General features: G+C 39.4%; 1 protein-coding gene across 1 annotated transcript; it reads right to left on the reverse strand.

The window, feature by feature from the left end:
• Positions 1 to 14159: 14159 nt before the first annotated feature.
• LOC121240905 lies at positions 14160 to 14807 on the reverse strand. Its single transcript, XM_041138427.1, has one exon. It carries the CDS (start codon positions 14805 to 14807, stop codon positions 14160 to 14162), a length of 648 nt encoding a protein of 215 aa, XP_040994361.1.
• Between the last annotated feature and the right edge of the window lie 21 nt (positions 14808 to 14828).

Genomic DNA, 14828 nt, shown 5'->3' on the forward strand with positions numbered 1-14828 from the left:
AATGATTTTGATTATGAATGGTACATAGTCAATAAATTTAGTTGTTTGATGTCTTTGTATAGCCAGTTACATGTGAATGCAAAAGCTTTCAATTATTCAGTGACGTACCCATTTCTAGCTTTATACAAAGCTTAGCATTGGTTTCATTTTGCCAACATTTTGTACAACCAAAGGCCAAACATATTTACATTGTACAACTTGAAGACCAAGCTTAAATGTACTATAGTGACATTATGCAATGAACAAGGTTGTATGTTTCTGTAAAATAAAATCCCATTTTTCATGTTCTAAATGTAAGGTTTTGAATAACATTATCCGTGGCAACACTCTTGTTTTTGGATTATAGATACCACAAAGTCCATCAGATGTACATTTAAAATGATTCTGAAAATAAAGTCCATCTCTTAGGTTTTCTCTGTTATTTTTCGCTTTACATGGATTAAATAATCTCATACCTATCTTAGCTTCTGGTGTAGGTGTGTGTGGGGAGAACAAGCTGATGTAGGTGTGTGGTCGTGCAGTACTTATATTACAAAAAAAGTTAATAAGGTAGTGTGGCTATATAGTAGATTCATTATTGTTTATTTTGTAATGACAACTTTGCTCATCTTGTTCTTACATGCTATTGGGTTTGACTAATTTTTTATTGTGCTTGTATTTCTTGGCTCAATTGATCAATGTAGTTAGAAATAGTAAAAGATATTGATTTTTCTTGCATTCTATATATAAATATTATTACTACTAACATTTTATTATTTTTCATGGTGAAGTTTTAGGTGGCTAAATTAAGGTTTATGGTTCTGTTACAAGAAGAAGATGGCTTGATTAGAGTTTAAATTTATCTCATACTCTCACACGAAGAGGATGCTCTAATTTTGGTTCTAAAATGGGTCTTGATACTTTCTATATTGTAAATATGGTTCCCAATGGCTTGGAGATACCTCGGTTAGTATGGTTAGAATGATGCTGAATTTCTTTTTGCAGTTGTTCCTATCTCAAAAGAAATCTTGCTCTTGCGTCATAATTATTATAACTTTAGTTTTTCTTGGTGAACTGAATGATATATATATATATATAATATGAGAACTGCTACATATACAAAGATATTACACAAAGTAAACTCTCAAACTGATGTAGTTTTATGAGATCTGTTAGATCTATTTTACAATAAAAGTAACTTTATAATCTGAAGTACAACATCAAGCCACATTAGTTTGTGAATTTACTGTTATGTAATTCATTTGTGTCTAAAGTATTTTCCCATATATATACATATACATATATCTTGGTGGTAGTAGAAGCTCAATATTTTGAAGATGCCATCAGTGATGTTAGTATAACCTTTATTCGCTTGTTCTTCTTGATGGTGAAGAATGTTAAGTAAGGTGTACACTTTATACACACCCAAATAAACTGGAATTTGATGTTTTGCCTCCTGTAACTTTTGATGAACATTAGTGAGATAGATGTTTTGCCTCCTGTGCTTCACATATCATTACCGATTAAACCTCTGTGATATTACATCTGTGACATTAGAATCATGTATGACATGTAAATTAAGCCTATGTGATATTGAAGAATCATAATTTTCAATCTTGCATTTTTTTGGCTAAGAGTTCTTTTAAGATCAGCTTATCCATAGATGAATGCCCTTCCTCACACCGTTCGTCCGTTTGCTTGCCGCCGCCTTCTCGCCTCCTCTCCACCCCTCCTCTTCACCCCGGTGAGTCTCTCTCTTTCTCTTTAGTCTCCATTCTTCTTTCCAAACTAAGTTTGGATATAAATTATTGGAGAAAAGTGTTCAAATTTCAGGACTAGAGTCTTTTTTTTTTTTACTTGTTTGTAAATCCATGTTCTTTTATTGGCTATGATAATTGGGTTAATAAAACCCTCTAGTAAATATGTCACTTTTAATTTTTTGTTGTCTGTAATTATTTGGCATAATTGGTATGCCTCATTACTTATCAAAAAATTCTTATGAATATAATTTTTTATTACTTGTAAAAAAAATATTAAAGTGAAGGATTAACATTGTGCTTTTAAAAAAAAAAAAAAAAATTAATTCTTATGAATCCATTCTAGTTTTATGTATCCTAACTATTTAGTGCTTCTTTTTTCTTTTCTTTTTTTTTTTTTTTATCTTGTTAGGGACTGTTTTCGGCAAGTTTTTCTCATTGGAAATAATTTTTTGTGACCCAGTCTTTTCCCAACAATCAACTTTCACTGCAGATAATTATTTCCCACAGGTACAAATTGCTGCAATACTTATTTTCGGCAACGATTAACCATGATTAACATTCTTGTGGACAAAATTTTGGGACTTTCCGGCGAAATAAATTGTTACAAAATTAAATAATTTGCAGTTCTTTTTTTCTCGCGTCAAATTCTCAATTAAGACTGATTTTTAGTCTACTTCAGACGATTAAGTGTTGCGGCAAAAATCTTTTTTTCTTGTAATGAGTACTCAAGAATATTGAGACAATCAATAAGAATGTATATTATATAAAAGGAAAAAGGATATTGCTTCAACTGGTTAAGGTTTGGTTTCCTAATTGACTGCATGTGTTATAACTTATAATTCAAAGTGTAAAATTAATTAATTGGAAAATAATATTGATGTATTATATATGTGTATATGCCATGTGTAACACCCCGCATTTTAGTGTATTTTTACTAAAGGATTATTTTTATTTATTTAAATTTTATTCTCGTATTTTAAAATTGGTTGGATTTTTAATGAGTTTATTTCTATGATTTTAATTGGTGGAAATTAATTTTTATGTGCTTTCTTAATATTTATTTATTGTTGTGCATTTAAATTGTTTTTCATATTTAATTAATTATCGTGGGATTTAATTATTTCAATTTGACTTTACCATTACGTTTAAATTATTTTATTTAACTTGTGGTTTTAAAATCGTTTCCGTTGGATCATTTTCGTGACCCAAGTTATGAGGATTGGACCTCATTTCTTTTCCCTCTATTTTTCTTTTCCTTTTCTTTTTCTTTTCTTCTTTTCTTTTTTTTTTCTTTCTTTTTCTCCTGCTGGCTTTCCTTCTCGCGCGCGACTCTTCCTCTCCCTCTCTTTCTCTCTCCGTCCGTTCTTCCTCACCGCCCAGCCCGCCGCCGTCGCACCGCCGTGCGCGACACCGCCCGTCCGACCAGCTCCCCCTCCCTCCGGCGACCTCACTCCCCAAATTTCAGCCCCTACCTCGCCGCCGGTAGCCCACACGCACCCCACGAAGCCGCGGGCCACCTTCACTCCAGCGCCGCCGTGAGCCGGCGGTGGCCTTCACCGCCCAGCCCGCTAGCTTCCCTAGCCGCCGGCGACCTCACCCCACCAACCTCACCTCCATCCGTGCCGCCGTTAACCACCAGTAGCCCTTCGAAGCCGCGGCACTCTTTCCGTCGTTGCGCCGCTGTCGCACCGCCATTGGCCACCATTTTCCTACCACATCATCCTCGACCTCTTAGCAACTCATTGGACCCAACCCCAGCTCCGATCCGTCACCGGTGAAGCCCCACCAAGCCCATTTCCGATTTGTGCATTTTGGCCTAAAACCACCCCTTGCGCCGCCACCCACGGCAAACCACCACCACCACTAGCTTCACCGACCTCCCTAGGCCCCACCCTATCATATTTGGGTCTTCGTTTGTCCTCGTTGAAAAGTGGGTATCTGTGACCCACGGCCACAGTGTATTTTACACTGTGGTGTTGCTCAGACATCACCACTTGCAGCTTCGTGATCCTCCAGAAATTATTATATTGCACTGTAAGTATTTCTCCAAAGAACTTTTGTAATTTAAATGTATTTTTGCACTAACCTATTTCACTGTGTTTTTGGCATGCCGGACTGAGTCCGAGGAGTTCGGGGGTCAGATGGATTTGTGATTGGAGTTGTTTGGTTGATTTGGTTGAATTGGATATTGGTTGTTGATGGGTTGGTTGGATTTGTTGGTATTGTTCATTGATGGATGTTAGATATTGTGTTGGTACATGTGCATTTCATTATTTCATGCATGATCATGTTTGTAAAAGAAAACTGGGTTTTCGTGTATTGCATTCATGTTCATGTGATTTGAAAAGCTATGATTTTATGTGATAATATTTTTGGTGCTTGTGTATCACGACCCCAAGCCGAGATGGGGCATTAACTCGGTGGAGCTCCTCTGGTTACTCGGGAGCGGAATATACTGAGTAACGTCCCCTGGATTGTCGCCGGGCGACAATGGGATCGGACGAGATGGTCTCGTGCCGACTCCGTGGTCCTTCTGCTGGTGGGGACTAGAGGATGTCTGGCCACGTACGCGCTGGGCGCGGAACTGGGCATCGCTCGTTGCGTAGTGTGAGTGCTTGGCCATGTACGCGCTGGGCGCGGAACTGAGCACCGCTGCGAAGCCAGGACGTGCGGATGGTCCATAGGGGAGACCATGGTGCATATGGAAATAATGCATGGTGCATTTGGGATTAATGCATTATTTTCTGGAAAAATAGTGCGAGTTGATTTTTGGGTAAATCATTTTCTGGGAAAATATTTTACGGATAATTTGGACCAAAATGAGATTTTGGTGTGTGTTGGAAAATTTATCATTTTCGGGGAAAATGATGTTTTGTGAAAAAAATGCATGTTTTCATGTGCATGCATGTTAGTTGCATTTAATGCATTTTGTATTACGTTGTTGTTTGGGTTATACTTACCTGCGAAACCATTTTGTGGTATCGCAGATTTTGATGCTGATGAGGAGGAGGAGGGCGAGCCTGAGGAGACGGCTCCGCCTGAGGAGTGATCTGGGATCACTCGTTTGTATATCTAAAACTATTGTAAATTATTTTATGGATGACTGTATAACTGCTATTTAAATCTTTACTGATGTTTCATTTCAAATAAATTATGGTACTTAGTCGACTATCCGCTGCGTTATTTTATTTGAACACTGTTGCATGTACACACACTGGCACTTCGTTGGGATGTGTGACCGTGTTGTCACCATCCTGGCGTATCGATCCCTGTGTATTTATATAAGGGGGATTGGGGGCGCCACAGGTGGTATCAGAGCAGTTCGGCTCTGGGTAAAATCACATGTCCCTTAGGATAGTACCAGAAAATTATTTTTATTATTTTAAAATAATAAAAATTTTGTTTAAGTGGTGTAAGTTAAGTTATTTATTTTATATTATGAGTTTATTGCTATTTATTTTATGTTAATTGATGTTATTTGATTTATTTGCTTTAATTAGTATTTACCTTTGGTTGAGTATGGTTTTATTGGCTTTATTTATTTTATTGTATAATAATTCTGTTGTTTATTTATTTTATTGTATAATAATTTGGTTGTTTATTTATTTTATTGTATAATAATTTTGGTGTTTATTTATTTTATTGTATAATAATTTTGTTATCTATTTATTTATTTGTATGTTATTTTATTTATGAAATTTTATTTTATTTTGTTTTGTTCGAAATTGAAAGGCGGGTTAAGGGTTATGTTATGACAGGAAGATGGTACGACTGAGAAGGCCATTGTTAGGCTTAAACATTGGTATAGTAGGCCTGAACTCTTGGTGATTGGTTGTTTTAATATCAAGGCTTGAACATCAGGGTCTGGGTGAACTCTTTGGATTAGGTACTCAAGTTGCTGCTAAGGAGGGGAATAATTTTTAATTGCTTAGGATAATTGAGGATTTAGGTTCCGTAGAATTTAGGTAATGAGTCTTTGGGGTAGGAGGTTGTAAGTTCAACGAATGTCAATGTTAGATTTATGAGAAGTTCATCTAAGGTTTGTGGCCCCATAGTTTTTTAGAAAATAAGTTAATGGGATTTAAGCTGGTAGGTTCAACAAGCAATTAAGAGATTACTTAGACTAGAAGTTTTTGATCTTGCCGGCCTCGATAAGCAATTTGATAACATTTGGGGTTTTAGAATTTACAAGTTTTATAAGGAGAATGTTTTAGATTTGAGTTCATCGATCTTGAGGATTTCAGGAAATGATTTATATCGGGGTTAAGATTTTAGAATTGCAGAGTTGAACGGCTGAATTAAAATAGGATTGATCTGAGTTAAGTTACTGATATGAGAATTTTTAGGGGAGAATTTCTTTGGAGATGGAAGATATTGATCTAGTTCGGTTAATAATTATTTTTAGCATGAGGTTACAGTGTCAGGTTGAGGATTTAATCCATATCAATTTTAAGGATAATAGATGGTGACGATTAAAGAAATGATTCTTATTGATTTCGAGGATATAGGTTTAGTGATGGAAATGGTAATGATGACCACCTGCACGTTTGGAGGATTATTGGTTTTGGCTAAGGGTGCGTAAGATTGATGTATAGTAGTGGTGAGTGGTTATGGATTTCGGAGAGTATAGGTCCTAGTCTCATTTGGTTTGGAAGAAGTGGTTTTGGTTGGTGTGGAAGAGGAGTCAACACAATAGTAGTAATTCGAGAGACCTTGGCTTGGAGTTTTTGGTGAGTCGATCGAAGTGTGCAATTGAAGTGGGTTACTCAATGAATCATGGTTGGGAATAGTTATTGTGATTATCTTCAGGAATTAATTGTGACTTGAGGTTACCTAGGAATTTAAATTTTTGAGGCTATACTTTCTTTTGGAGTTTGAGCATCTAGTTGGTTGAATGAAGGACATTGTTATTTAACTTGAAGTGAGATTGATGGGATGTCACGTATGGTATATGAAAAGATATTTGAAGTTGAAGCTTAGGCATCAACAGTGGATAATATGATCAAGTATGTGGGGGTAATAAAGCATTAGGATCCTTGGGTGCTTTGCAATGGCTTTTGGTAGATTGAAGATTTGATCAGTATGGTTGCCCTGAGGTTTAATAGTGATGTGCTATTGAAGGAACTAGTTGAGTTAATACTAGCTTATTGGAGTAGAAATAGGTGGGCAAGTTACCAAGGAGGTTTTGTTAATGTTTTGGTGAAGTCAATGGTGGTTCGTTGTGAGTTTAGTCACCGTTAGATTAGATGATGTTCAGAATGTAGATGGTGAGCTTTCGGGTTTAGGTTGTTAGGTAGAAGTCTCTAGGCACTCTTTTTGATTCGCTAGGTTGGAATTGAGTCTTTTAAAGTATGTTTCTTATCTTAGAGGAGATGAGTGTATTTTGGGTTGAGGTTGTTTATTTTCAATTTGGGATGCTGAAGTTGTTTGATATTGGGTTTCTGTCTTTGATCATGGTTGTATTTCATAGAATTTGATTTTGATCAAGGTAGCAGAAGTTAATTGAGGAATTTGAGTTATAACTCGTGGTTTTGGGAGAGAGAGTGTTTTTCTACCAAATTGTGATAAGGGTTTTGGTTAGTAGGAATGGAGCCACCTTGTACTCTTGGTGCTAGTTTCATGAGGACGTAAGTTTTATGCATGTGGCGAATATCAGAGTGCGCAGCAGAAGCGTGGTATTTTTGTTGTAGTCAGGAGTTCAAATTGTGCTGATTTGAAGAATTAATGGTGACTTGAATTTTGAGAAGATACTTGTAATTGGAGATTAATCATTTGGTTGTGCAATTTGTTATTGATGGTTAACATTGGAAGTGGCTATTAGGTTTCCAATAGTAGAATTCCATGAAGGTTTAGAAGTTGGAGCATAGGAATTGATTGAGGTTGGCACATATTATTGTATGGATCTATTGATCATTGGAATTTATTGGATGTTGTATTAAGGTTCTCGAGGAAATGAGATTTTTGGATAGCAGTCACTCTAGGAATATTGGTCGTGATGTGTCATTGGGGGACTAAAACGAGTATATTGGATATTGCCATGTTCATTGAGAAATGTACCACGTGCCGTCTAGTTAAGGTTGAGCATCAAGGTAGACTTCAACCTCTCCCTATTCCAGAGTGGAAGTGGGATGATATTTCTATGGATTTTGTGGTAGGGTTGCCGAGGACTCCTAGTGGGAAGAACTCAATTTGGGTGATTGTGGATCGGTTGACCCAGAGTGCCCATTTCTTGCCTGTTAATAATACTGACTCGTTGGGTAAGTTGACTCGGTTATATGTCAAGGAGATAGTTCAAGGAATGAAGGATCAAGTTCAGTTTATAAGGACTAAAATGGCGGAAGCGCAAAATCGCCAGAAGAGTTATGCAGATACAAGAAGAAGAGACTTATCCTTTGAAGTAGGTGATTGAGTTTATCTTAAAGTCTCTCCTATGAAAGGCGTTAAGCGCTTTGGTAAGAAAGGAAAGCTTAGTCCAAGATATGTTGGCCATTTTCAGATCGCAGAGAAGGTTGCGCTTGTTGCTTATAGAGTGGTCTTGCCGGACTATTTTGGCGGTATGTTCTTAGTCTGCTCTTAGTTGATCTTATTCCTGTCTTAGTCTTAATGTTGACCTTGCCAATTTCGAGGACGAAATTTTATTTAAGGGGGGAGGATGTAACACCCCGCATTTTAGTGTATTTTTACTAAAGGATTATTTTTATTTATTTAAATTTTATTCTCGTATTTTAAAATTGGTTGAATTTTTAATGAGTTTATTTCTATGATTTTAATTGGTGGAAATTAATTTTTATGTGATTTCTTAATATTTATTTATTGTTGTGCATTTAAATTGTTTTTCATATTTAATTAATTACCGTGGGATTTAATTATTTCAATTTGACTTTACCATTACGTTTAAATTATTTTATTTAACTTGTGGTTTTAAAATCGTTTCCGTTGGATCATTTTCGTGACCCAAGTTATGAGGATTGGACCTCATTTCTTTTCCCTCTATTTTTCTTTTCCTTTTCTTTTTCTTTTCTTCTTTTCTTTTTTTTTTCTTTCTTTTTCTCCTGCTGGCTTTCCTTCTCGCGCGCGACTCTTCCTCTCCCTCTCTTTCTCTCTCCGTCCGTTCTTCCTCACCGCCCAGCCCGCCGCCATCGCGCCGCCGTGCGCGACACCGCCCGTCCGACCAGCTCCCCCTCCCTCCGGCGACCTCACTCCCCAAATTTCAGCCCCTACCTCGCCGCCGGTAACCCACACGCACCCCATGAAGCCGCGGGCCACCTTCACGCCAGCGCCGCCGTGAGCCGGCGGTGGCCTTCACCGCCCAGCCCGCTAGCTTCCCTAGCCGCCGGCGACCTCACTCCACCAACCTCACCTCCATCCGTGCCGCCGTTAACCACCAGTAGCCCTTCGAAGTCGCGGCACTCTTTCCGTCGTTGCGCCGCCGTCGCACCGCCATTGGCCACCATTTTCCTACCACATCATCCTCGACCTCTTAGCAACTCATTGGACCCAACCCAGCTCCGATCCGTCACCGGTGAAGCCCCACCAAGCCCATTTCCGATTTGTGCATTTTGGCCTAAAACCACCCCTTGCGCCGCCACCCACGGCAAACCACCACCACCACTAGCTTCACCGACCTCCCTAGGCCCCACCCTATCATTTTTGGGTCTTCGTTTGTCCTCGTTGAAAAGTGGGTATCTGTGACCCACGGCCATAGTGTATTTTACACTGTGGTGTTGCTTAGACATCACCACTTGCAGTTTCGTGATCCTCCGGAAATTATTATATTGCACTGTAAGTATTTCTTCAAAGAACTTTCGTAATTTAAATGTATTTTTGCACTAACCCATTTCACTGTGTTTTTGGCATGCCGGACTGAGTCCGAGGAGTTCGGGGGTCGGATGGATTTGTGATTGGAGTTGTTTGGTTGATTTGGTTGAATTGGATATTGGTTGTTGATGGGTTGGTTGGATTTGTTGGTATTGTTCATTGATGGATGTTAGATATTGTGTTGGTACATGTGCATTTCATTATTTCATGCATGATCATGTTTGTAAAAGAAAACTGGGTTTTCGTGTATTGCATTCATGTTCATGTGATTTGAAAAGCTATGATTTTATGTGATAATATTTTTGGTGCGTGTGTATCACGACCCCAAGCCGAGATGGGGCATTAACTCGGTGGAGCTCCTCTGGTTACTCGGGAGCGGAATATACTGAGTAACGTCCCCTGGATTGTCGCCGGGCGACAATGGGATCGGACGAGATGGTCTCGTGCCGACTCCGTGGTCCTTCTGCTGGCGGGGACTAGAGGATGTCTGGCCACGTACGCGCTGGGCGCGGAAATGGGCATCACTCGCTGCGTAGTGTGAGTGCTTGGCCATGTACGCGCTGGGCGCGGAACTGAGCACCGCTGCGAAGCCAGGACGTGCGGATGGTCCATAGGGGAGACCATGGTGCATATGGAAATAATGCATGGTGCATTTGGGATTAATGCACTATTTTCTGGGAAAATAGTGCGAGTTGATTTTTGGGTAAATCATTTTCTGGGAAAATGTTTTACGGCTAATTTGGACCAAAATGAGATTTTGGTGTGTGTTGGAAAATTTATCATTTTCGGGGAAAATGATGTTTTGTGAAAAAAATGCATGTTTTCATGTGCATGCATGTTAGTTGCATTTAATGCATTTTGTATTACGTTGTTGTTTGGGTTATACTTACCTGCGAAACCATTTTGTGGTATCGCAGATTTTGATGCTAATGAGGAGGAGGAGGGCGAGCCTGAGGAGACGGCTCCGCCTGAGGAGTGATCTGGGATCACTCGTTTGTATATCTAAAACTATTGTAAATTATTTTATGGATGACTGTATAACTGCTATTTAAATCTTTACTGATGTTTTATTTCAAATAAATTCTGGTACTTAGTCGACTATCCGCTGCGTTATTTTATTTGAACACTGTTGCATGTACACACACTGGCACTTCGTTGGGATGTGTGACCGTGTTGTCACCATCCTGGCGTCTCGATCCCTGTGTATTTATATAAGGGGGATTGGGGGCGCCACACCATGAAAATGAGAGAGAGAGTGTAACATCCCGTATTTCAGTGTATTTTTACTGAAGGATTATTTTTTATTGTTCAAAAATTTATCCTCTTATTTTAAAATTGGTTGGATTTTTAGTAAGTTTATTTCTATGATTTTAATTTGGTGAAAATTATTTTTATGTGCTTTCCAAATATTTATTTATTGTTATGCATTTAAATTGCTTTTAATATTTAAATTAATTACCGTGGGATTTAATTATTTCAAGTTGACTTTACCATTACGTTTAAATTATTTTATTTAACTTGTGGTTTTAAAATCATCTCCGTTAGATCATTTTTGTGACCCAAGTTATGAGGATTGGACCTCATTTCTTTTCCCTCCATTTTTCTTTCCTTCCTTTTTCTTTTCTTTCTTTTCTTTTTCTTCTTTATTTTCTCTCCTCTCCCGCGCGATCTCTCTCTCTCCTCTCCTCCGCCCGTTTCCATCGTCCCCTCCCAGCGCCGCCGTCCGCCGGCGGTGGTCGACACCGCCCAGCCGACCAGCTCCCCCTCCCTCCGGCGACCTCACCTCCCAAATCTCAGCCCCTACCTCGCCGCCGGTAGCCCACACGCCCCCCACGAAGCCGCGGGCCACCTTCACGCCAGCGCCGCCGTGAGCCGGCGGTGGCCCTCACAGCCCAGCCCGCTAGCTTCCCCAACCGCCGGCGACCTCACCCCACCAACCTCACCTCCATCCGTGCCGCCGTTAACCACCAGTAGCTCTTCGAAGCCGCGGCACTCTTTCCGCCGTTGCGCCGCCGTCGCACCGCCATTGGCCACCATCTTCCTACCACTTCATCCCCGACCTCTTGGCAACCCATTGGACCCAACCCCACCTCCGATCCGTCACCGGTGAAGCTCCACCAACTACATTTCCGATTTGGGCATTTTGGTCTTCTACCGCCCATTTCGCCGCCACCCACGGCAAACCACCGCCACCATTGGCTTCACCGACCTCTCTAGGCCCTACCCTACCATTTTTGGGTCTTCGTTTGTCCTCGTTGAAAAGTGGGTATCTGTGACCCACGACCACAGTGTATTTTACACTGTGGTGTTGCTCAGAAATCACCACTTGCAACTTCGAGATCCTCCGGAAATTATTATATTGCACTGTAAGTATTTTCCTTAAAGAACTTTCGTGATTTAAATATATTTTTGCACTAACACATATTATCTGTGAATTGGTTTGTATTGCCGGACTGAATCCGAGGAGTTTCGGGGGTCGGATGGATTGTGGACGGAGTTGTGTGTTTGTTTGCATTATGAATTGTGGTTGTTGGTTGTTGGTTATGACTTGTTCACGTACATCGCATATTGCATGCATGATCATGTTTGTAAAGAAAACTGGATTTTCGCATGATTGCATACATGTTCATGTGTTTATTGGAAATTGGATTTTCATATGAGTAAAAGGAAAAGAGACTGTAGGGATGGTGGTAAGCAGGGATGGTGGTTGTGTCCAGCCTGTGATTCCCGCCTACAGTGCTCTGTTAAGTATTCATTGTGTGTAAAGAAACTGTAGGGATGGTGGTAAGCAGGGATGGTGGTAGAGTCCCGCCTGTGATTCCCGCCTACGGTGCACGCGATAGGGATGGTGGTAAGCAGGGATGGTGGTTGTGTCCCGCCTGTGATTCCCGCCTACGGTGCACGCGGTAGGGATGGTGGTAAGCAGAGACGGTGGTAGAGTCCCGCCTGCGATTCCCGCCTACAGTGTCCGATAAATGGATTGTTTGTGTGAATCATTTTATGAGAAAATGTTTTACGATTATTTTGGGCCAAAATGGGATTTTTGGCGTGTGTTGGAAATAATCATTTTTCTGGGAAAAAATGATATTTTATGGCTAAATGTATTTTGCTATATTGTTGGTTGCATTAATGTATTTTTATCCCGAGAGTTGTTTGGTTTATACTTACCTGTGGTACCATTTTATGGTATCGCAGATTTTGATGCAGATGATGATGACGAGCCTTAGCTTGGCTCCGTTGGAGGAGTGATCTGGGATTGCTCCTGTTTAGTGAGTTATGTGTTTTTATCAATTTATGTATTTACCTTTTGTATTATATTTGGGATGACTGTATATTTATTTTTTTTAAAGATAAATTGTGTTAAATATTTGTATTTAAATTCTGGTACTTATTTGACTATCCGCTGCGTTATTTTATTTGTACACTGTTGCATGTACACACACTGGCACTTCGTTGGGATGTGTGACCGTGTTGTCACCATCCTGGCGTCTCGATCCCTGTGTATTTATATAAGGGGGATTGGGGGCGCCACAGAGAGGGCGTTTGCTGTAATCTGCATGCTCATCTAATATTTAATCATGTACGTCTTACAAAATACCCAAAAAAAAAAAAAAAAAAATGTTACTTCCAACCAATTCCAAGTATTGCTCGGAATAGCACCAGAAATATTAGGGCGAGGAATTAATTGAGGATACCATACATATAAAGATTATATTCATGTAAGAAATTAGAATAATCCAGTTATAAATATATATTAATTTCCAATGAAAACATATATATATATATATAAGCAAGATATATATATGAATAACTATATTGAATTAAGAAGTACTTATATTCTTTGCATATATATATATATATATATATTATTGAATTCAAAGGCGCGCTCTAGCTAACTAGATCACATTATGAAGGAAGAAGCCCTCAACGGCCAGCAGCTAGCTAGCGATGTTTAACCTAGCTAATATTTCCAAAAATTAAGCACATAAAAGCCTGGATTAATTAGCATCAATTCCTTGATGAACTGCTAGTATATCAGGGCAAATCTCTTTATTTGATTTGTCCAGATGATCATGATCTCTTTGAGGCACCAATAACCAAATGAACATCGATCGATCGAACGAGAATTAAAGAAAACAATAAAATTGTTCTTATATCTTTATAGAAATTAGCATGCATCATTCTAGCTAGTTCATGTTGATCGATTAATTTGTTAAATTATCAAAATAAAAATGAAGGAGATTTGGTGACGCAGCCTCCTTGCCCATGCATATAATGATAAAGAATGAAACTATGTATTAAGTTGTTAACCCAATCCCAAGTGAAATTCATAGCCATACGCGCGAGAAATGATTCAGGCTTCATGTTATATATAGAGATGAAGCAATGAAATTAAACATAGAATTAACAATTAATTGACTGAACGAATGAAAGTATCTGTATGAATCTGGCCATTTGCAGCAACCATGATCAGGAGGAATCTTTCGACAATGAACATGATATCATTTTTACACATGCATGCATGTGCTAGCTAGCTAGCTGTATCTTCTTGATCCAGTACCAGTACTGACACAAACGCTAGATCATATATAGAAATTACTTTTACTGATTTTCGTTGATCTCTTTCTGATTCCACTCCAACCCTATAAATCTGCAAGGTGAGAACCTAATATTCTTGTGCTCTGAAATGGTTTCAAGCTTAGGTGACCATACTTGTTCCTTAGACGTCCCAACAAGCTGTTCATAGTGCTTCTGCAACTCTGGCGTGCTACAAAGAATACCATTATTACTAGGACTAGTACTATTAATATTCGATGATCCAACATCCTTACCTCTTGTTATAAGCCTTGTTATGAACTCCGGCACGACCTTAATTAAAACTCTTCCATCCGCACCCTTTACGTACTCGAAAGGCCGCCGGCAGTCCCCAAAATTGATGGGAGAATTTTTAGGGCTTGACCCTAAGGCTGCAAGAGACGAAGCTGAGATGACATGATCGTATGCAAAGGTATCAATGGGAAGTACCAAGTAGGTTTGGCCACTCTGTAGCTCATCGTCTATGGCTAAGGCAGGGACCCGGTGTCCGATAAAGAACGAGTTGGAATGACAGACCATTTTGTCTGGGAACTCGAACATGATCTCCCCTGCAATATGTTTTCCCTTGAGGGTTCTTGTCGTTCCCTCCCAGAAGATTAGCTTCACGGGAGAGCTAGGGTTTCCTCTGAAACATTGAGACACTGCATTTCCCATGATTAGAGATCAGAGAGACAG

This window comes from Juglans microcarpa x Juglans regia, chromosome 7S (genome assembly GCF_004785595.1).
Source record: "Juglans microcarpa x Juglans regia isolate MS1-56 chromosome 7S, Jm3101_v1.0, whole genome shotgun sequence".
Lineage (NCBI taxonomy): Eukaryota > Viridiplantae > Streptophyta > Magnoliopsida > Fagales > Juglandaceae > Juglans > Juglans microcarpa x Juglans regia.